This window comes from Protopterus annectens, chromosome 12.part0 (genome assembly GCF_019279795.1).
Source record: "Protopterus annectens isolate FY-2018-M chromosome 12.part0, PAN1.0, whole genome shotgun sequence".
In the NCBI taxonomy this organism is placed as follows: Eukaryota; Metazoa; Chordata; order Ceratodontiformes; family Protopteridae; genus Protopterus; species Protopterus annectens.
Genome location: NC_056746.1, coordinates 503,049,853 through 503,071,303, shown reverse-complemented (window position 1 = coordinate 503,071,303; position 21,451 = coordinate 503,049,853). Strand labels below are relative to the sequence as shown.

The following is a 21,451-nucleotide window of genomic DNA, read 5'->3' as shown; positions in this document are numbered from 1 at the left end:
GTCTCTGAACAGGTGGGTAAGCATTCTTTACAGTGTGGTTTTGATGCTGTGCAGGCCTCGTCTAGGGTGGCTGCCACTGGCTCAGTTCTTCGCAGGCATGCCTGGTTGAAGGATCAGAATTTATCTGACCATGTTAAGACAAGGATTTTGGATGCTCCTTTGCAGTCTGATGTGTTGTTTGGTTCACCTGTGGAGTCAATCTTGAAGAAAATTGAAGACAAGGCTAAGTCTATGCAGACTGTTAAAGATTTTTTGCAAGTTCAGCCTCCGAAGTTTAGTAGGAATTGGCCTGCTAAGGGGTGGACGTATCCTTCTTATGATTCTCAGTCTAGGGGTAGATCTAGACGTGGTAGGGGCAGAGCTCAGAGTTCTTTCAGGCCTAGAACAGGGAGTTCCCCTGCACAATCTTCGGGTGAGGGCAGGGGCCAGTCCTTTCGTAAACAGGCCCAATGACCTACTTTTGCAGCTGCCAGATCCCTCTTGCCTGGCAGCACCTTTGGGAGGAAGGTTAGCACTCTTCAAGGAAAATTGGATGTTGGTTACCCAAGACAAATGGGTATTGGATATCATACACCAGGGTTACAAGTTTTATTTCCATACCTTGCCTCCTTTCAAAGGCATGCCGGACGTTCCTCCTCAGCAAAGACTAGAGGCTCGCAAACAAATTTCTCTACTACTTCATATAGGGGCCATACAACCGGTTCCTCTGCCAGAAGTGGGTCTAGGATTTTATTCTCGCCTGTTTCTAGTACCAAAGAAAGGAAACACGTGGAGACCAATTTTGGATTTATCCATCCTCAACACATATCTGGACATTCCCAAGTTCAAAATGTTAACGTTACAACAGCTTTTACCTCTGCTGGGCAAAGATCACTGGATGGTGACCCTGGATCTCAAGGAGGCTTACCTTCATGTTCCTATCAGGCCCAGTTGCAGGAAGTATCTGCATTTTCGGGCTGGGACTTCACATTATCAGTTCTCTGCATTGCCCTTTGGCTTATCTACTGCGCCCAGAGTGTTCACGAAGGTTCTGGCTCCAGTGGTAGCTTTTTTCAGGCTAAGAGGAATACAAATTTATCCTTATTTGGACGATTGCCTGATACTGGCCCAAGGAAAGGACGAACTTCTTCATCATTTACAGTATGTGATGGCAGTGTTAAGATGCCTGGGGTATTCTGTGAACGAAATAAAGTCCAGTCTAGTACCCTCTCAGGACATGTGCTTTCTGGGTGTGAGACTGAATACAGCATCCCAGATGGCCTTTTTGACCCCGGACAAACAAAAGAATCTTTCTCTTTACTTCCATCAGTTGTCTCATCCGTCCAGGCTGACTGCAAGGACAGTCCTTCAAGCCTTGGGGTTCATGGCATCTTGTATTCTGGTACTTCCCAATGCCAAACTGCATATGAGGAAGCTACAATGGTATCTCAAGAATGTATGGACACAGCACTGCCAAGATTTGGACACTGTCATTCAAATAATACCTTGCATTCAAAAGGAATTTTTGTGGTGGGCTCAGGAATGTCACCTAAACAAGGGACTCTCTGTGACCCGGCCAGAGGCGAGTCAGATTTTAACGACAGATGCCTCAGACAAAGCTTGGGGAGCTCATCTAAATGGAAAATGGATGCAAGACACGTGGCCTGCCAGACTTCAACATCTACATATCAACTTGAAGGAGATGTTAGCAGTCCAATTTGCATTGATAGCTTTCAAGGATTTACTTCTTCCAGGGCAGGTGTTGATTCAAACAGACAACACAACTGTCATGTGGTACATCAACAAGCAAGGGGGAACGCATTCTTATCTTCTATGCAGACAAGCAATGATTTTGTGGGAGACTGCTCTCAGTTTACAGCTAAATCTTCAGGCAAGGTTTCTGCCAGGAGCACAGAACTCCTTAGCAGATGTGTTGAGCAGACAAATTATGGATCCCCACGAGTGGAAATTGGATCCTCATGTATTTCAGAGATTGACAGTGTTATGGGGAACTCCAGACATAGATCTGTTCGCTTCTCCACTGAATTACCAGCTGCCAAAGTTTTGCACAAAAAGGTTTCATCCCTCGGCTTGGAAAGTGGATGCTCTCTCATTCAATTGGAGCAATCTTCACATGTATGCCTTTCCACCTCTGCCTCTCCTCCCAAAGGTACTGCTGAAGGTCAGACAGGACAAACCAAACATGATTTTAATAGCTCCAGATTGGCCTCGACAGCACTGGTACCCATTACTGAGAAGTCTGGTACAGGAGCCTCTATGGCCTTTGCCTTTGATTCCTCACCTGCTGTCTCAGGAGAACAGTCATTTACTCAATGTCAAACTTCATTCTCTACATCTGACAGCCTGGCATATTCTGTTTTAAACCCTGGAGGGTCTCAGCTTCCACAACAAGTTTTGAATGTTATTTTGGAGGCCAGAAGGCCTAGTACAAGGAAAGTTTACGCAGATAAATGGAGGAGATTTTTGTTTTGGAGTACTGCAAAGGATTTTGATGTTTCTAAACCTAATTTAAGTGTTAGCTTCAATACCTTACTGAGTTATTGGACAAGGGTTTGTCCTTCTCCTCTGTAAAGGTTCATGCTGCAGCAATTTCTGCTCACTATGACTGTGACCCACCATTATTTTCTCAGCCTTTGTTTAAGCAATTCCTTAGAGGGGCAAAAAATATAAGACCCCCACGTAGAGCTCATACTCCTGCTTGGGATCTCAATTTTGTGTTGGAGAAACTCACTCTACAACCTTTTGAGCCTGCAGCATCGGCAGAGTTGAAATATTTATCTTGGAAGACTGCTTTTTTGTTGGCCATTACCTCTGCGAGAAGGGTTTCTGAATTACAGGCCCTTATGGCAGTTGAGCCTTTCTTAATTTTCCACAAGGACAGGGTGTCTTTGCACTAACCCTTCTTTTATGCCTAAAGTGGTTTCTAGTGTGGCTTTAAACCAAACTATTCATTTGCCTACTTTTTATGCAAACCCCAAAATAAAGGGGAAAGGATTTTGCACACTTTGGATATACACAGACAGTTGCGATATTATTTGAACAGAACTAAAGGGTTCAGGCAGTCTCAGCAGTTGTTTGTTTCTTTTGCTTTGGGTTCTCAGGGCAAACCTGTGTCAAAACAAACTATTTCTAAGTGGATTGGGTTTTGTATTGCCTTCTGTTATTCCCATCATGGTAAGGAGATTCCAGCTGGGATTAGGCCTCATTCCACTAGGGCTACTGCCACTTCTACAGCCTTTTTAAGGGGGGTGGCTACTAAAGATATTTTGGAAGCAGCTACTTGGAGTTCAGTGCATACTTTCTCTAAGCATTACCACCTTCCACTTTACTCTAAATCTAGGGCTGGATTTGCAACTGCAATTTTGCAAGGCATGTTGGCAGCTCCTAATTCCTTACCTCTGCTTTAGGATTCTACCCATATGTAAGGACTGCAGCAATGTGAGATGAAGAACATAGTACAGTTTTGTACCTACCATAAATGTAGATGTTCGAAGATCCACATTGCTGCAGTCCAATTTACCCTCCCGCCTTCCCCTCTGTTGTTGAAGGTGGTGGTGTGGTTTGTGTTGTACATAGTGTAAATATGGTTAGTGCACGGGTGGTTGTTTAGGTTTTGCTGGTTTTTGGCTTTGGCCTTTCTTGTTAGGGCCTTCTGACATCTGGGGCAAGAAAAGACTGAGGAAATGACGTCGGTCATGCGCTTTTGTACCCTGACGTCCTGATGTCAGTTTTAAGCGCCTTGACCGACGTCAGCCTAATACTTTGGTATTCGGGCCGACCGAGGACAGCGGACTACCCATATGTAAGGACTGCAGCAATGTGGATCTTCGAACATCTACATTTATGGTAGGTACAAAACTGTACTTTTTCTTTTTTCCCCCCTTACCTTGCTTATGTTTTCTGTTTTAGGTCTTTTGCATAAGGACCCATCTTGGGGGCTCCTACCTTCAAGGGGGCAAGAAAAAAACTGATGATCACAATGTCGGTTGGCTCCCTGTATACCCAAGCGTACTGATGTTGGTCAGGACGAGGAGGGAGATTTTTTTCCTCTGGTAGTCTGGCCGGCCAAGGGCATTCACAGCAGGAAATCCCACAAGTCAGACTGCAACAGTGAATACACTCAGACATCTACATTTATGGTAAGTGTACACAACTTTAATTTCCTGTAATTAATTGTCAAATTTCTCTAGAAGCCAGCCCATTGCTGACACTGATCTTCTCAGCCCTCTTCTGAACTCGTTTTGTGTGCCATTTCTGTGGCCTCTTCTGCTATATCTGCATTAGGTTTTGGATCACACTCCTGATCTCATTTCACATCCAGCAGGTCTAAATCCTACCAATCTGCACTCCCTCAACCTAACAGCATGGTTTCTCCACTTCCCTTGATGACCAAGCTGATAGTGTTGTGCATATTTTGTCCTTGTCCCAAAAGCTGTCTTCTAGAAAGGTATATTGTAGTAAATTCAGATGTTTTGCAATGTGAAGATGTTATTAATTAGTACGTATTCTTTAGATAGTAAAGTGATCGGTGAAATATTGATAAAGAATTGGAGTATATTTAGGAATGACAGTGTAAGTTTACGTAAATTTGGTGAGCGACCAATCATAGTGTATAGGAAAGATAAATCATTTAAAAGATTGGTTGGAAACAGCGCATACCCTTTCTGATTGGTCCAATGATAGAACGGGCATGTTCAAATGCGGGAACTGTTCACAATGCCCGTACATAAAACAAACTGGTACTTGTGTTGTCAACGGTAAATCTTGTTCAGTGCATGGGCATTTCAACTGCAGTTCAAAACAGGTGATTTATTTGGCTATGTGTTGTGTTGTAAGTGTCCGCATTTCATATTGAGTTAAAGTAAACCGCATATTAAAGTGCAGAATTTGTGAGCATTACCTGGTATAACAAACTGCAAATGCACTCCATAGACATATACAGACCCAATATAATCATAAAATTGAATTTTTTGTTCTGGAACAACTAGTGAATAATCCTAGAGGGCAGTTTATTGAGGAAGATATTATCAGTGCGAGATGAAATGGCAGTTGAAGTTCAGTGTTACATGCTATCAGGGTTTAAATGACTCTGTATCTATTAATTCCATATTAAAATTAAAGCACTTAAAATTGTAAATTGATGAATTGAAATATTGATATTCAGCATGTAGATGTTAAATGATGTTTTTTTGAAGTTATTTGGTGGTGAATGTCATTAGTTCTGAAGAAGTTTCTTTCAGTTAATGCAATGAAAGTGCTCAACTCAGATTTAAGTATCTTTGTTGTACGTTTGGATTTTACTTTAAGTTATTCATAGATATTAAACTTTTTCACCGTATGCCATTGGTGTCTTCTAGATTTATTGGTTACAATTTTTTCCTTTGGTCCATACGAGATTCTTGGTTGTTGTTGAGGGAAGTAACCTTTATGTTACCATAAGTTTATGCATAGGACACTAATAAAATTAAAGTGTTCTCCCGTTCGATTCTCGGCTGGAGTGCAGGGAGTGCCTTCTGTGTGGAGTCTGCATGTCCTCCCCGCGGTTAGGTGTGTGTTCGAAAGACATGGGTAAATGGGCGTGCCTTCGCTGAAGATTGAATGTCGAGCTGGCACCTCGGCGTTCGTGAAAATCTACTGCCAATCATTAGCGGACCGGAGTTCCGCTGTGGCGACCCCTAACCGGGAAAAGCCGAAAGGCAACAACACCACTAATAAAATGAAAGTAAAACTTTGCTGTCTTGCTTGCTGTGCAGCTCTGACTATACCTCATCCATAAATATGCATACATAATTAGGCATCTCTGATTTTAGCCAGATGTCTCTGATTTTTGACAGGCTTTGCGCCTGGGTCTGTCCTCTAAGGGTTGATATTCTGTGCTAGTTCTATCAGGCACTTGGGCCACTAATCAAACTTGGGTTACTTGGGCTGTAGTGAGCGCTTTATCTTTCTATGCCACCAAACCTGGCAAGAGCAGATTTTCCGTTTTTGAAGTCTTACCTGTGGTACTTGCTCTGATTTCTCTGTCCTGTCTCTCAAATTATATGAGTAATTTTGAGACTATGCAGAGATGATAGCACAGACATTTTTGGTTCTGCCATGGGTGAATGGCACAGCTGTACTTTCTGACTTGTACTGTAAAATGAAAAAAAATGTTGGGGGGTTATTATCACGAGAGGGCCTGGATGAGGTGTAGGAAGGACACTTGGATCTGAGCGTACTTTTTTCCTTATAAGTGTGGCAGAACTTTGGGTGGCCGCAGTGGTGCAATGGTTTGCGTTGCTGCCTCACAGCAAGAGGTTCTCTGGTTCGATCCTCGGCTGGGGTGCTGTCTGTGTGGAGTCTGCCTGTCCTCCCTGTGGTCATGTGGGTTTCCTCCGGATGCTTCAGTTTCCTCCCACATCCCAAAGACATGCTGTAGGTGGATTGGACACACTAAATTGATCCTAGGCATTAGTGTGTGCGCGTGTGTGGCTTCTGTGGAAGGTTGGGTGCCAGGCTGGCAACTCAACACCATAAAACTCCACTGCCATTCATGAGTGGACAGGTGATATTCTTCGTGTTTCACTGTTGCAGTCATTGCATTTGGATAATCTGCTGGCAGGTTGCCCTCAGTCGGCCTGATTAACAAAGTCTTGGGTCCTGTGTCGGTTGCTGTCCTTTCTTCCATGACGTCAGGTCGTCAGGGGTATAAAACATGCAGCCGACGCCATTACATTAGTCTTTCTTGCCGCGAGTTGCCCGAAGCAGTGCTGGTCGGCTGACTCCTTAAATTTTCATTTTCGAGTTTCAGATCCGAAGTCTTCAACTAAAAAGCTAAGTACCCCGTTGGGGAAACTTTTTCTTGCTCCTTACCAATGTCTGTAAAAGTTAATAATTGCATTACTTGTGGGAAGCAAATACCTCATAAGGGTTTCCATTTGTACTGTATTCCTTGCCTAGGCCCTGACCACGACGTACCTTGCTGTCGGTTCTGTGCTTTATTTAATCAACGCACTATTAAACGTTAGTACAGTTTTGCATCTAAATATTTTGGCTCACGCTTTATCTAGAAATGTCGTCTGTTAGCAATCCGACTACCGGAATACCTAAAAAAACGCAAAGAAAAAGACAGAGACAGACTGTTGAGGTCCAAAACTGCCGAAGATGCTTCTCCTAAGACAGTCGCCAGTTCGCTGGTACTCAGTGAGGTGCTTTCGCAGCCCCTGATACTCGCTAATTCTGATTCACAGGCCTCTACTGAGACCCATTCGGAGTCCGGTATGCCGCGAGATGCTTCAATTATGGAACCCGCGGATGTGTCTACCTTGGATGGGTCCGGAGCCGCTGTGCAGGCACTGGCTTCTGAGGGTGTTTTCAGGCCTACAGATTTGTATATTAGACCGACGCCATCTTCAAAACTATGGCCAAAATGTCGACCTATGTCTAAAAAACCCGACGCCTAGGCCACATGTGCAGGCCCCTATGCCTAATAAACAAATGATCAAAATGGCTGAAAATGTAATTACTCTGGTCAGGGGTAGTCAGCCCCCCCCCCCCTTCTAAGAGGCCTAGGAAAGATATTGACAATCTTCTGAACAGGATTCTATTTCTTCTGATTCTTCCAGTGAACAGGAATTGTCTATACCTACTTATGAGGACTCTGATGCAGAAGATTCCATTCCTTCTGCTTCTCCCCCTGAGGATTTTTCTTTTTGGGGAAACTTTGCATACCTTAAGGGAACATTTCCACTGGGAAAGTCAGGATTTTTCTGAATCTAAAAAGAGACTAAGGGATTTTCTTCTTCTTCCTCAGCATAGGCCTTTGGTTATACCTCCTGTTCTAGACATGGTTGATTATGTTTTTTCAGAATCTAGTATGGCTCTTGATTCTCCGCCTCCAGCTCCTTGTAAGCCAGACAAATACTACAAGGTTCCTGACTCCCACAAATTCCTTTTCAAAAATCCTGTTGCAGATCCTGAAACCATTTCTCAGGGTCCCAAGGGCATTAAGGCCTCTACTGCTAAAAATCCTACCCCTTCTGATAGAGATTCCAGGGCGCTGGATAGATTGGGTAAGAAGGTTTACACTTCTGCAACCTTGGCAATCAGGGCTTTAAACTGTCAATTTCATATGCTTAAATATCAACAGCATATCATGGGACTGCTTAAACAGAAAACGATGTTAATTTCTGACTGTGGAAAATAAAAATTTACCGGATTTATTGCAGTCAGCTGAAGAAGTTGGAAAACATCCTTTGCAGTGTGGTTTTGATTCTTTGGAGGCCTCTTGCAGGGCTGCTGTGACTGGGTCTGTACTAAGAAGGCATACTTGGCTCAAAGAGCAAACTCTGCCTGATCATGTTAAAGTAAAATTGTTGGATGCTCCTTTACAACAGCACTGTCTCTTTGGTAATAAGACTGAAGAAGTTCTAAAAAAGATGGAAGATAAAGCTAAATCTATGCAAACTGTGAAAGATTTCTTACAAGTGCAACCTCCAAAATGTAGTAGGCACTGGCCTACAAAGAACTGGTCCTTTCCAGTTCCTTCGAGAGCCAATCAAGTCAAACCCAGACATTCCAAAGGCACCAGGTTTCAGTCCCAAAGGACTTTCAGAACAAAACAATGGGACACCTCCTTATGGTAAGCAGTCTCAATGGCATCCCTTTGCACTTAACTTTTAACCGCCCCTTTGGGGGAAAAACTGGCTCTTCATGTAAGAAACTGGCAACTTATAACCCAGGACAAATGGGTTTTAAATATAGTATCCCAGGGATATAGATTTCATTCCCACGTTGCCAATCCCAAACGGATGGCCAGACCTGCCCCCAAATCAGTGGGCAGAGGCCCAGAAACAAGTACTTTCCCTCACGAGCATGGGAGCTATTCAACCAGCACCAGAAGAGGAAAAGGGACAAAGTTTCTATTCAAGACTTTTCCTGGTACCCAGAAAAGACAAATCATGGCATCCATTTCTGGATTTATCTACTCTAAACACATTTCTGGACATTCCAAAATTCAAGATGCTGACTCTTCACCAGTTACTTCCTATGCTAGGCAAAGATGCCTGGTTGGCAACTCTAGATTTAAAAGAGGCTTACCTGCGTATCCCAATCTGGGAATCTTGCAGAAGATACCTCCGCTTCAAAGCAGGCTACTTGCATTACCAGTTCTCTGCACTGCCCTTTGGCTTATCTACTGCACCCATTGTCTTTACGAAGTGCCTGGCTCCAGTAATTGCATTTTGCAGGCAAAGATGTATTCAAATATATCCATACCTGGACGATTGTCCCTGTTTTCTGCCCGAATTAGACATTCTTCTAAAACATCTGGCATTTGTAAAAAGGGTTCTAACTTGTCTAGGGTAACTGGTACCCTGTCAAAAAATTACATTCCTGGGTGCAAGCTTGAATACAACTGCCCAGATGGCTTTCCTTACGCCAGAAAAGCAAATTCATTTGGTGGGTGACTTCAAACAGATGGCCACAAAAACCCTGCTATCTGCAAGACAAACTCTGCAAGCCTTGGGGTTCATGGCCTCCTGCATTCTTCTAATTCCATATGCAAGACTGCATACGAGGAAACTTCAGTGGTACTTAAAAAGTTTATGGAGTCAACATTGTCACAGCCTGGAAACAATGATTCCTATCATACCTTGCCTGCAACTAGAGTTCCTATGGTGGGCAGAGGCTTGCCACCAAAACAAGGGACTGTCATTCACACCACCCCCTGCCGCCCAAACCCTAACTACAGACGCATCAGACTGTGCTTGGGGGGCTCATCTGGCAGGGAAGTGCATTCAGGGCAAATGGAGCCCAATTCAAATGCACCTTCATAGCAATCAAAAAAAGTTAGCTGTACAGAATGCACTGACAGCCTTCAAGGACTACCTTCATCCAGGACAATTAATGATAAAGACGGACACCACGGTTGTGTGGTACATAAACTAGCAGGGGGGGTACACACTCCTACCCCCTTTGCAGACTAGCCATGGCATTGTGGAACACTGCCTTGACCTATCAAGCTCAATTCCTGCCAGGAAAGCTGAATACTCTGGCAGGCAAAAAAGCAGAAATCTCATGGACCCTCACAAATGGAAACTGGAACCATGGATTTTCAACATGTTGACACGCAAATGGGGGAGCCCAGACATGGATCTTTTTGCCTCACCCCAGAACTATCAGTTGGACAAATTTTGCACAAGAACTCATCACAAAAAAGCCTGGAAAGTGGATGCTCTTTCAGCTGGAAAAGCCTGGAAAGTGGATGCTCTTTCAGCTGGAAAAGCCTGGAAAGTGGATGCTCTTTCAGCTGGAAAAACCTATCAGTCTAAACCTTTCCCCCTCTGCCTCTGTTCTCAAAGTTCTATTAAAAGTCAAACAGGACAAACCAAAAAATATTTTGATTGCCAAAAAATATTTTGATTGCTCCAGACTGGCCTCACCAACACTGGTACCCACTCCTGCGCAGTGTGTCACACCTTCCACCGTGGCACCTGCCTCAGACACCTTACTTACTGTCTCAGCAGAACAACCAAACTCTGCTCCAAACTTTGAATCTTGCAGCGTGGTTAATAACCTAAATTCACCCTTAGCATCCCTCAGCAAACCTGTGATGGATGTCATTTTGGAGGTGAGAAGACCCAGTACTAGAAAATCTTATGCTGACAAATGGAAAAGATTCTGTGCCTGGAATCAATCTCAAGGGATAAGCACAGCAGTGCCCAACGTTCCTCAGATTTTGCAATACTTAACTGAGATGCTTCACAAGGGCCCTGTCCTTTTCGTCCTTAAAAATCCATGCCTCAGCCATTTCAGTTCATTACAACACAGAACACTCCCCTCTTCTCTTGTCCTCTGCTAAAGCAGTATCTCAGAGGGGCCAAAAACTTAAGACCTCCCAGGAGAGCTCCAACCCCTGCTTGGGACCTCAATTTTGTATTGGAGAAGCTCACTCTCCCTCCTTTCGAGCCAGCTGCTACTGCAGACTTAAAATTTCTCTCCTGGAAAACAGCTTTTCTTTTAGCAGTCACTTAAGCTAGAAGGAATTACGAATTACAGGCTCTTATGGCAGTGGAGCCTTTCATCATTTTTCATGCGGACAGGGTATCTCTCAGGACCAATCCATCCTTCATGCCTAAGGTGGTATCCAGTGTGGCTCTTAATCAGACCATTCATTTGCCAACTTTCTTTCCCAATCCACAGAACAAGGGGGAACTGATTCTGCATTCATTGGATGTACACAGACAACTTAGATTTTACTTAAACAGGACTAAATCTCAAAGAAAATCTGAACAACTGCTGGTGGCATTTGCTGCAGGGGCAGAGGGAAAGGCTATTTCAAAACAAACCATTTCCAAATGGATAAGCCATTGTATTCGTTTCTGCTATATGCACCATGGAAAAACTATCCCCAAGGGGATCAGATCCCATTCCACCAGGGCTGCATCCACTTCAACAGCCTTTCTCAGAGGTGTTCCTTCCAGGGACATTCTAGAAGCTCTTACCTGGAGCTCGGTTCATACTTTCACCAAACATTACCATTTACCACTTTTCTCTAAATCCAGAGCTGGCTTTGTCACTGCTGTCCTGCAGGGCCTTATAGCTGGTCCTAATGCTGTATAATTCCCTTCACCCAACCATAGCTTTGGGAATCTACCCAAATGTAATGACTGCAACAGTGAAACACGAACAACATAGTACAGTTGTGCACACTTACCATAAATGTAGATGTTAGTGTATTCACTGTTGCGGTCCTTGTTACCCTCCCTCCAGCCCCCTATTTTTCTATGGCTATACCTCTACCTTCTTTCACTATGCTTAAAAGCCCTTTTGGTGTATTTGATTTTGGTTGGAGGTATATTTTTTGTGTGTTTTAATTTTATTTGCTCCCCATTTGGGGGGCACCTGGCATCAGGGGCAAGAAAAACTAATGTAATGGCGTCGGTTGCATGCTTTATACCCCTGACGACCTGACGTCACGGAAGAAGGGACAGCAACAGATGCAGGACCCAAGACTTTGTTAATCAGGCCGACTGAGGGCAACCTGCCAGCAGATTACCCAAATGTAATGACTGCAACAGTGAATACACTCAAACATCTACATTTATGGTAAGTGCAAACAACTGCACTATCTGCTGTGGTGACCCCTAACCAGGAAAAGCTGAAAGTAGTAGTATGGCAGAACTTTGCAGTGGCTTGTGAGGGTGAATAGAGGAGACATGAGTGCTTCATGGATAAGGGAGTAAACATCATGTGGATTCCAAAGAAGACTGGCAAATCAAGACATTGGCTAAAATATAGAGAAGCCTGGATCCTAGGGCCCACAGGAAGTATTGAAATACTTGGGCAGCCTTATGTGAACCTTAGTCACTTCTACCATACTTTTTATTTTGCATTTATATTTTATCTTAGTCATGTTCTAAACAAAAATCATGCTTCTATAGATGTGCATTTCATTGTGATAAACTGAAATTAAACGTTTAATTTTTATGTAGCTGTTATGCTACTCTCTATAATGAAAAAAGTCTGGTACTAACCTGAAGCTATTTCTAATTGCAGTACCCAATTCGTCCATATTCGATGACCTACGATGATGTCACTCATTTGTCTGCAAAAATAAAGCCCAAACAACAGAAGGTATGAACTTAGAATTTGCTGGTAATGACAAGTTGAGTTGGTGTCTGCTAGATTGAGCTGGAGAGGGAAGTCAGGGAGTGCGGGATTGAGAGTCCCAGAGACGATGTTTCCCGTCCTGTGGGGGAGTGAGGGAGGCTGCCGGACTTGCTGTATTCGTCAAAGCAGAGTCACAGAGAATCTACTAGGTAACAATGGGTCAGCTGCACGCAAAAGGTTGCTAGCCAGCACTCGAATTATCAAAAAATAGTTGCTTAACTGCAGTCTTTCAAAATTCATGCATATTATCTAGAATACTCCCTTATTTTTTCTTTAGCACTCTGCATTTGTTTTTCCTCTTCTGTGAGATTCCCTTTATTCAGCAGTACTTTAAGCTTTATCAGCTCTTTTAAGTAGTTTCTATTGCTTTTTAACCATCTCTCTCTCTTATTTTGACCTTATTTTTAAAGTGCTTTTGTATTTTGTCCCAGCCATTAGTTGTAACTTCTGAAGATGTTTCTATCTTCCCTAATAGCTCTCGAATATTTGCACTACAGATTCCGCAAATTCCTCTCTTTTTAACAGGTAAAGTGGGAAAGTGCCAGTGTCTTGTTTTTACTTTACTACCCTGCATTTTTATCTTAGGTTTTATTGGTGCACGATCAGAAGTAGTTATTGGATGTGTGTCGAAGCTTTCAATTAAATGCACATGTTCCTGTGAAATATAGATCAAAAGTAGTTAACTTCATTTATCTGCAACCTGTGGGTATTCGGAGCCATATTGGATCTGAGCCGGCAACATTTTTCAAGCATCTGCTCCGAGCTCCTCCCTTTACCCATAATCCCTCACATCTCCTACCTTCCCCCAGATCTCATTTGCTGCTTCATGCGTACGCATCATGGTCTGTATAGCTCCAAGTTGGGTGTAGTAAGTGGTACTTTTTGGTATATATTTAGTGTGTGAGTGTAGTCGTTTTTTTGGTCATCCCTTTCCTCCCCTTCGTCGTTCATCGGTTTTCTGTTAAAAAAAAAAAAAAAAAAAAAAAAAAAGTAGTTTAAAAAGTTAGGAATTTGTGAGGGTAATGTAGGCCTAACCATCCTGTGTGTGTGTTTGTTGGTTTAGTTTTGGCTGAGTGGTGTGTGGTGATGGCTGAGCAGCCAAAACCAACATTTAAAAAATGCACAGTGTGTGGCCACAAGCTTTCACCGGCTGATGGCCACACTCTGTGTTGTTTGCCTGTGTGTTCCCCACATTTCTTTGCCGTGTAGTGTGTGTGCAGGGTTCAACTCTAGGGCGTTGAAAGAAAGGAAGGCAAAACTGGTAGCTAAGGGCTTCTACCAGTTTCTGCATTGGATTCGATGACCTCTACATCAGCTCCAGTAGCCAACCCCCCCCCCCCTTCAGGCTGGGACTCAGCCTCCCTCTAAGCCTTCTGAGACAGAGACTAAACCAAAGGATAGAGATAAGGACAAGAGAGACCAAGAGAAAAGAGCGGAAAGGCACTGCAAACAATCTCCGGAGCGGGAGCCATTTCCCAGTCCATCTACTAAAATTCTCAGGACCACCTCTCCTCGACTCCACTCTCCAAGGATGTCCTTCAAGGATGCATCTGCAGTCCTAACAAATGGGTTGTCCTGGCCTCAGGCAGCCCTTCGGTCGGCCGGATTCCAAAGTCTGGGTCTGGCCTCGGCTGATGTCGCACTTCACCCAACGTCATAGCTGCAGTTCAGCGGGTATAAAGGCATCAGCCTACGCCATTTTCCTCAGTCTTTCTTGCCGCGTGGCGCCCGAAGCAGAAGCTGTTCGCAAGTGCCGGTTGGTCAGAACCAGAGATTACTACTACCGAAGACTTCTAAAAAGCTAAGTACCCCGTTGGGGACTCTTTCTTGCCTCAGCGATGTCAGAAAAAGTGAATAACTGTTTAACTTGTGGGAAACAAATACCTCATAAAGATTTCCACTCTTACTGCCTACCTTGTTTAGGCCCAGACCACGACGTAGCAGCTTGTCTAGCCTGTGCTTCCTTCAACCGACGGACACTTAGACGTCGGTCGGAGTTTGCAGAGGAGTTTTTCGCCCGCTTTTGCTTATATCATGCCATCGGAGACTCCGACTTCACATTTAGTTAAAAAGCGTAAGGAAAAGGACCGACACTCGCGGTCCGCGGTTTCGGCCGAAACCGCGGCTAAGCCAACCGCGAGTGTCTCGGTTTCGACTGAAACCGAGTCCGCGGTTCTTCCTTCAGCCGAAAGCATACCTCCTACTACGGAGGCCTCTTCCAGCATGGCTGAATCTGCTACGGAAAATCCACCTGCTCTTACAGTTTCTCAGGATTTATCAGATACTATCCCCTTAGATGTATCTACTCCTGCACGTGGAGCTGCTAGGCCCCCTGCATCCATGTCAATTAAGGCTTTTGCCAGGGCCAAAGCAACAAAATCTTCAAAGGCCGTACCTGCTAAAACCTCCTCTCACAGGCCTAGCACTAATACTCAAATGCTTAGTCTAGCAGAGGATCTCATTTCTTTGATCAGGGGAACCCAGTCTCACCCTGACAGGGCCTCTCACCCACCTCCAGAGAAGAGACCTAGAGCGGAGCCCCCTGAGCCAGTTTCTTCAGATTACTCCTCTGATGATTCAGAAAATACAAATCCTCCAGAAGGCCCTTATTCTCCATATGAGGACTCTGATGCAGAGGATTCCATACCTTCTGCCTCTCCTCCTGAGGAATTTTCTTTGGGGAAACCTTGCATGCTATGGGGAACAATTTCAATGGCAGGGCCAGGATTTTTCAGACTCTAGGAAAAGGCTTAGGACCTTTTTACATTTACCTCAGCATAGGCCTTTAGCTATTCCTCCAGTACTTACAGTTGTGGATGATGCATTTAATGATGCTTGTACTGCCCCTGACTCACTGCCTCCGGCCCCTGCTAAGCCCGACAGATACTACAGGGTTCCGGACACACATTATCATTTGTATAAGGCTCCTATAGCAGATCCTGAAACTATTTCACAGGGCCCCAAAGCAGTAGCAACTGCCTCTGCCAAAAAACCCCTCCCCTCTGAAAGAGAATCTAGGGCATTGGAGAGATGGGGTAAAAAAGTTTATACTTCTGCTACTCTTTCGGCTAGGGCCTTAAACTGTCAATTCCACATGATTCAGTATCAGGAATTTCTGTTAGATCAGCTCACTAAAAAACTGTCCTCGCCTGAGCCTTTAGACCGTAAGTCCCTTCAGGATTTGGTGCATAACACTCAGCAGGTCAGTAATCATTCCTTAAAATGCGGCTATGATGCACTGGAGGCTTCCTTTAGATCAGCTATGACTGGGTACAGTGATCAGAAGGCATGCATGGTTAAAAGAGCAATCCTTACCAGACCATGTAAAGTCAAAACTTCTGGATGCTCCCATGGAAAAGCACAGTTTGTTTGGTTCCCCTGCACAGCAAGTGTTGAAGAAGGTGGAAGAAAAAGCTAAATCTGTCCAGACAGTAAAGGATTTCTTACAGGTCCAGCCTCCGAGATTTAGTAGGAACTGGCCTTCCAAGAATTGGTCCTTTCCAGAAACCACCAGAGCACAGAGAAGCAGAAATAGACGCCCTAGAGGTAGAGGTCAATCCAGAGGTGCCTACAGGGGACGTCAGTGGCAGCCCAACAGCCAGAGAAGTACTGCCACAGATCCAGCCACTACCACTTCCACAGGACAATCCCAGTGACTTGGCTCTGAAACCGCCTACCAGGGAACAACTGGGAGCACCCTTAGGCGGAAAGCTAGCCTTATTTTCAGTAAATTGGCATTACATTACAGGAGACAAATGGATTTTACAGACAATAGACAAAGGCTACAGGTTTCACTTCCATACTCTTCCAAGGAAGAGAGGAATGCCAAACCTACCTCCAAACCAAAGGACGAACGCTCTACAGCAAATAGACCACTTACTAAGGATGAGAGCTATAGAAAAGGTACCGGCCTTGGAACAAGGACAAGGCTTTTATTCAAGGCTTTTCCTGGTACCAAGAAAGGAAAATCAATGGAGACCTATCTTCGACCTGTCCGCTCTAAACACATATCTCATTGTTCCAAAATTCAAGATGCTGACCCTACAGCAGCTTCTTCCCATGCTGGGCAAGGAGTCTTGGCTGGTAACTCTGGATCTCAAGGAGGCATACCTGCACGTCCCCATACGACCAAATTGCAGAAGATACCTCAGATTTCTTGCAGGATCAGAGCATTATCAATTCTCAGCATTGCCTTTTGGCTTATCTACTGCGCCCAGAGTATTCACAAAATGCCTGGCATCAGTAATTGCTCATTGCAGGCTCCAGGGAATTCAAATTTATCCATACCTGGACGACTGCCTGTTACAAGCGGACAGCAAGGACAAATTAATAAAAGATTTGAAAAAGGTTGTTCACCTGCTGCAAGCCCTGGGATACACAGTCAACACAAAAAAGTCAAGGCTGATACCATCCCAAAGGATAACCTTCTTGGGTGCAGAACTGGACACATCAAACCAGATGGCATTCCTCACAGCAGAAAAACAGAAGCAGCTACCACTCTATTTCATGGCATTGACAACGCAGAACCAGCTTACAGCAAGGAAAATACTGCAAGCCCTGGGTTACATGGCATCCTGCATAATATTAATTCCACATGCCAGACTACATATGAGGAAGTTGCAATGGTATCTGAGGAATTTATGGTCTCAGCACAAGCACAGCCTAGAAACCCAAATTCCAATAATTCCATGCCTGAAACAAGAATTCCAGTGGTGGGCCCAGGCCTGTCAATTGAACAAAGGACTGCCCTTCCACAGGCCTCACCCAAGCCAGGCTATCACCACGGACGCCTCAGACCTCGGTTGGGGGGCACACATGGTGGACAAGTGCATACAAGGCTTATGGACTCAAGACCAGATGAACCTACACATAAATCAAAAAGAGATGCTGGCAGTAAAACAGGCAATCCAGACATTCAGACCATTCCTTCAACAGGGTCATTTGCTGATAAGGACGGACAACACCACAGTTATGTGGTATATCAACAAGCAGGGAGGCACACACATTCTTATCCTCTATGCCGGATGGCAATGGACCTCTGGAATTTGGCCCTGAGCTTCAACATTCAGCTCCAGGCCATATTTGTGCCAGGAAAAGAAAACATACTAGCAGACATCTTAAGCAGAACCACCACGGATGCCCACGAATGGATGCCGCATCCATACATCTTCAAAACCATCACAAGGAAATGGGGACTGTCAGAAATAGACCTGTTCGCGTCCCCACACAACCACCAATTGAAGAAATTCTGCACAAGGACATACCACCCACTTGCTTGGAGGGTGGACTCCCTATCTTTCAGTTGGGAAAACCTGACAGCATATGCATTCCCACCTCTTCCTTTGATGCACAAAGTGCTGCTGAAGATCAAAGAAGAACACCCGAGGGCCATCTTGATAGCTCCAGACTGGCCGAGGCAACATTGGTGCCCACTACTGAGGAGTATGTCCCGGGAACACGCATGGCCTCTACCCCAACTACCTCTACTGCTAACACAGAACAACTTCAAAATCTTGCATCCAAACTTGAAAACACTACAACTAGCTGCTTGGAACATTACATAAGGCAAAATAACCCAGATTTATCTCAAAGGGTTAAAGACATTATCTTGGAGGCTCGCAGACCCTCAACAAGGAAAACTTATTCAGCAAAATGGAAAAGATATCTCATTTGGAGTGAAACAAAAGGATTAGATGCATCATTGGCAAACATAGCTAACATCCTGGAATACTTAGCAGAGCTTTTCCACAATGGTCTGTCTTACTCCTCCATTAAGATTCACGCATCAGCAATTTCAGCAGAATACAACATGGATCCTCCAGTCTTTTCTCAACCTTTACTCAGGCAGTTTCTCAATATCCTTGTTTTCCATACTTTCCTAACTAGTGTTCCAGAGACCAGATTTTGCTGATCCCTGGGCTTTGTCTTGGTTCCTGTGTTTCTCCATTTTCCTTGTTTGGTCAGGGGGAAGTTTCTTTACTCACCAGTGAGAGTGGGGAGTACTGAGCTGCCTGTTTGTCCTTAGAGGAGTGGTTTAAGGCAGTAACTTGTAGTCTATTGGCCATTTTGGGTAATTTCCTGTCTTTTCCAGCCCCCTGCTATAAAGCGTGTTTTGGCAGGCTTTTCCAGCTATTGAGAACTCAGCACAGCTCCTCGTGGTGGCCAGCAGTGTTCCTCTAGCAGCAGAGACCAGAAAAGACTACCTTTCCAGATTTTAAGTATTTTTCTTGGCTTTTTTCGACTTTTTGTGCCTTTCGACTACTGTTTCTGCTTGTTTTATCAAAGTTTGCACTGTTTTACTGTGTTTATAAGCTAAAACTGTTTACTGCACTTGCTAGTTTAAGTTTTGCCTAAAAGTTAAACTACAGGCTAATACACTCAAGTGTACTAGATTTTGATAGCATTTAGTCGAAAATCATAGCATTTATTGTGTTTTCTGCTTTTCTGTAAAAAAAACTTGAAAAAAACAAAAATATCCTTGTTTTCCATACTTTCCTAACTAGTGTTCCAGAGACTAGATTTTGCTGATCCCTGGGCTTTGTCTTGGTTCCTGTGTTTCTCCATTTTCCTTGTTTGGTCAGGGGGAAGTTTCTTTACTCACCAGTGAGAGTGGGGAGTACTGAGCTGCCTGTTTGTCCTTAGAGGAGTGGTTTAAGGCAGTAACTTGTAGTCTATTGGCCATTTTGGGTCATTTCCTGTCTTTTCCAGCCCCCTGCTATAAAGCGCGTTTTAGCGCGGAGTTGCCACTGTTGCACACTAGGGCAGCGCCGGTTAAGCAGGTTTAAACTATTCGGGCTACCTAAAGTCCACTCTTCAAATTTTCCTTAAAACTACCTTCCTCGAACTATACTACTGATCTAATCAGCGTATCCTATAACTAAAAAGATCATCTCTACTTGACTCCAAGTAGACTATTCTCTATCTGTTAAACCTAGCACTTGCTCCTACAGTACTTATTACCTTGATACGGCACTCTTGTCATAGATAGTACCCCAAAAAGGCAAACCCCCATTTCTCGGTCACCCAAGTCCCCCAGAATCTCTTTTAAAGTTTTTTTGTCTATTCCTTCTAGCATGTCGAGGGATCAGTTGCTAGTGTCCTCTTCTGCTCAGCTGCTGAACCTGGGAATATTGAGGCAATGTTACAATTGCCTCATGTACACAGACAACCCTCTCCTCCTCCCACAAAACACAAATACATGCGAGAGATGCAACTATACGGCCAAACTGGAGGCTGAGCTCTCTCAACACAGGACTGGCAAGACCAGTCAGGAGGAGAAGGTTACCACACACACTATAGACTCAGTCTCACATAGTACCATCAAAACCTCAAATCATACACATAAACACACAAAGACATACTCTGAGGCTCTGATCAAAAATCTACCAAAACAGCAGAGGCCACCAAAGCAGACACCCAAACAACCACCACCTCAGAACACAACACCTGCAACACATAGACCTCACAGTCAGAGTGTCAAACAGTCACAGCCCTTAAGGCCAAACACAATGCCAGACACACTAGTCATTGGTGACTCCATAGTCAGACACACTGACGTCCGCTCACCAGACTGAGTAAGGAAAAGGTCACAGTAAGCTGCCTGTCGGGCTAGAATCCGCCACATAACGCAAGCACTCAGGTCTCTCAACAGCAGGTACAAATACGACTCAGTCATTGTCCACGCTGGTGTAAACGACCTGAGACGCACCTCCTTGGACTACATGAAAAGAGACATTGAGGAGCTCTCTGATTATGTAGCCCAGGCAGGTATGACCCTGACCTTGAGCAGTATCCTACCTTCACCAAGAATGATGCCACAATACAGAGATAAGATGATCAGCTTTAACAATTGGCTTAAACTCTGGTGTCATTCAAAGGGGATCCAATGTCTGTCTGCCTGGGATGACATGCTGGACAAGCCACGCTGCCAAGGGACGGCTTGCACCTGTCACCCTGGGATTCGGATATTGGCAAAGGCTCTTGCCACCCCATAGTGCCTTTTTAGGCAAGGCTCAAATTCTAAACCTACCACCCTAGAACACAAAAAGGAAAAACTAAGGGTAATGCTGCTCAATGCCAGAAGTCTAAATCTCAAAATGCACGCACTCGAGGCCCTTCTCAGTATGGAGAACATCGATGTCTGTGCTGTGACAGAAACCTGGTTCAAGGCTCCTGAGAGCACCCCAGCACTATCAGGTTTTACCTCATATCATGCGTTCCGGCCCCAAAATCCGGACAATACCAAAAAGGAGGGGGCGTATCCATATTCATCAAGGACACCCACACCTCAAGACTGGTGGCAACGCACGATGCATCGGAGACCATCCAGGTGCAATTAACCATAGGCAAGACTGCGCTGCAAATTGTAGCATGTTACAGGCCACCCTCACAAACTCAGGAACCTCACATGGCCTTCCTGAAAACACTAGAGGGGATAAATGTATCACCAAACACCATCATACTAGGTGACTTCAATTACCCTAATATAGACTGGGAACACTACTCAAGCCCAAACACCCTAGCCCAAAAGTTCCTGGAATTCATAAACTCAAATGCCATGGAACAACTAGTCACCATCCCACAAGAGGAGAAAACATACTTGATCTCATCATCACGAACATGGGAGCACAATGTTCAACACCGGAAGTATACCCCTCACTGGTGAGATCAGATCACAAACTGATCTCGCTAGAGGTCCTCATCCCACCCCCACCTGAAATAAAAAAGACCACAGTAAAGAACTTCTCGAAAGCCGACTTCACACTTCTAAAGACTAGTGTGGTCTCCTTTAAGGCCCCCG

The 21,451-nt window shown here is 44.5% G+C and overlaps 1 protein-coding gene across 2 annotated transcripts in view; it reads left to right on the top strand.

The window, feature by feature from the left end:
* The window catches only part of POLR3E (RNA polymerase III subunit E), an 892,447-nt gene that overhangs the window by 130,789 nt on the left and 740,207 nt on the right, over positions 1-21,451 (top strand). For both annotated transcript variants that reach the window (XM_044089628.1, XM_044089629.1), the window contains exon 4: positions 12,538-12,615. In XM_044089628.1, coding sequence (XP_043945563.1) covers positions 12,538-12,615 — 78 coding nt within the window. The remainder of the gene's footprint in view (positions 1-12,537; positions 12,616-21,451) is intronic.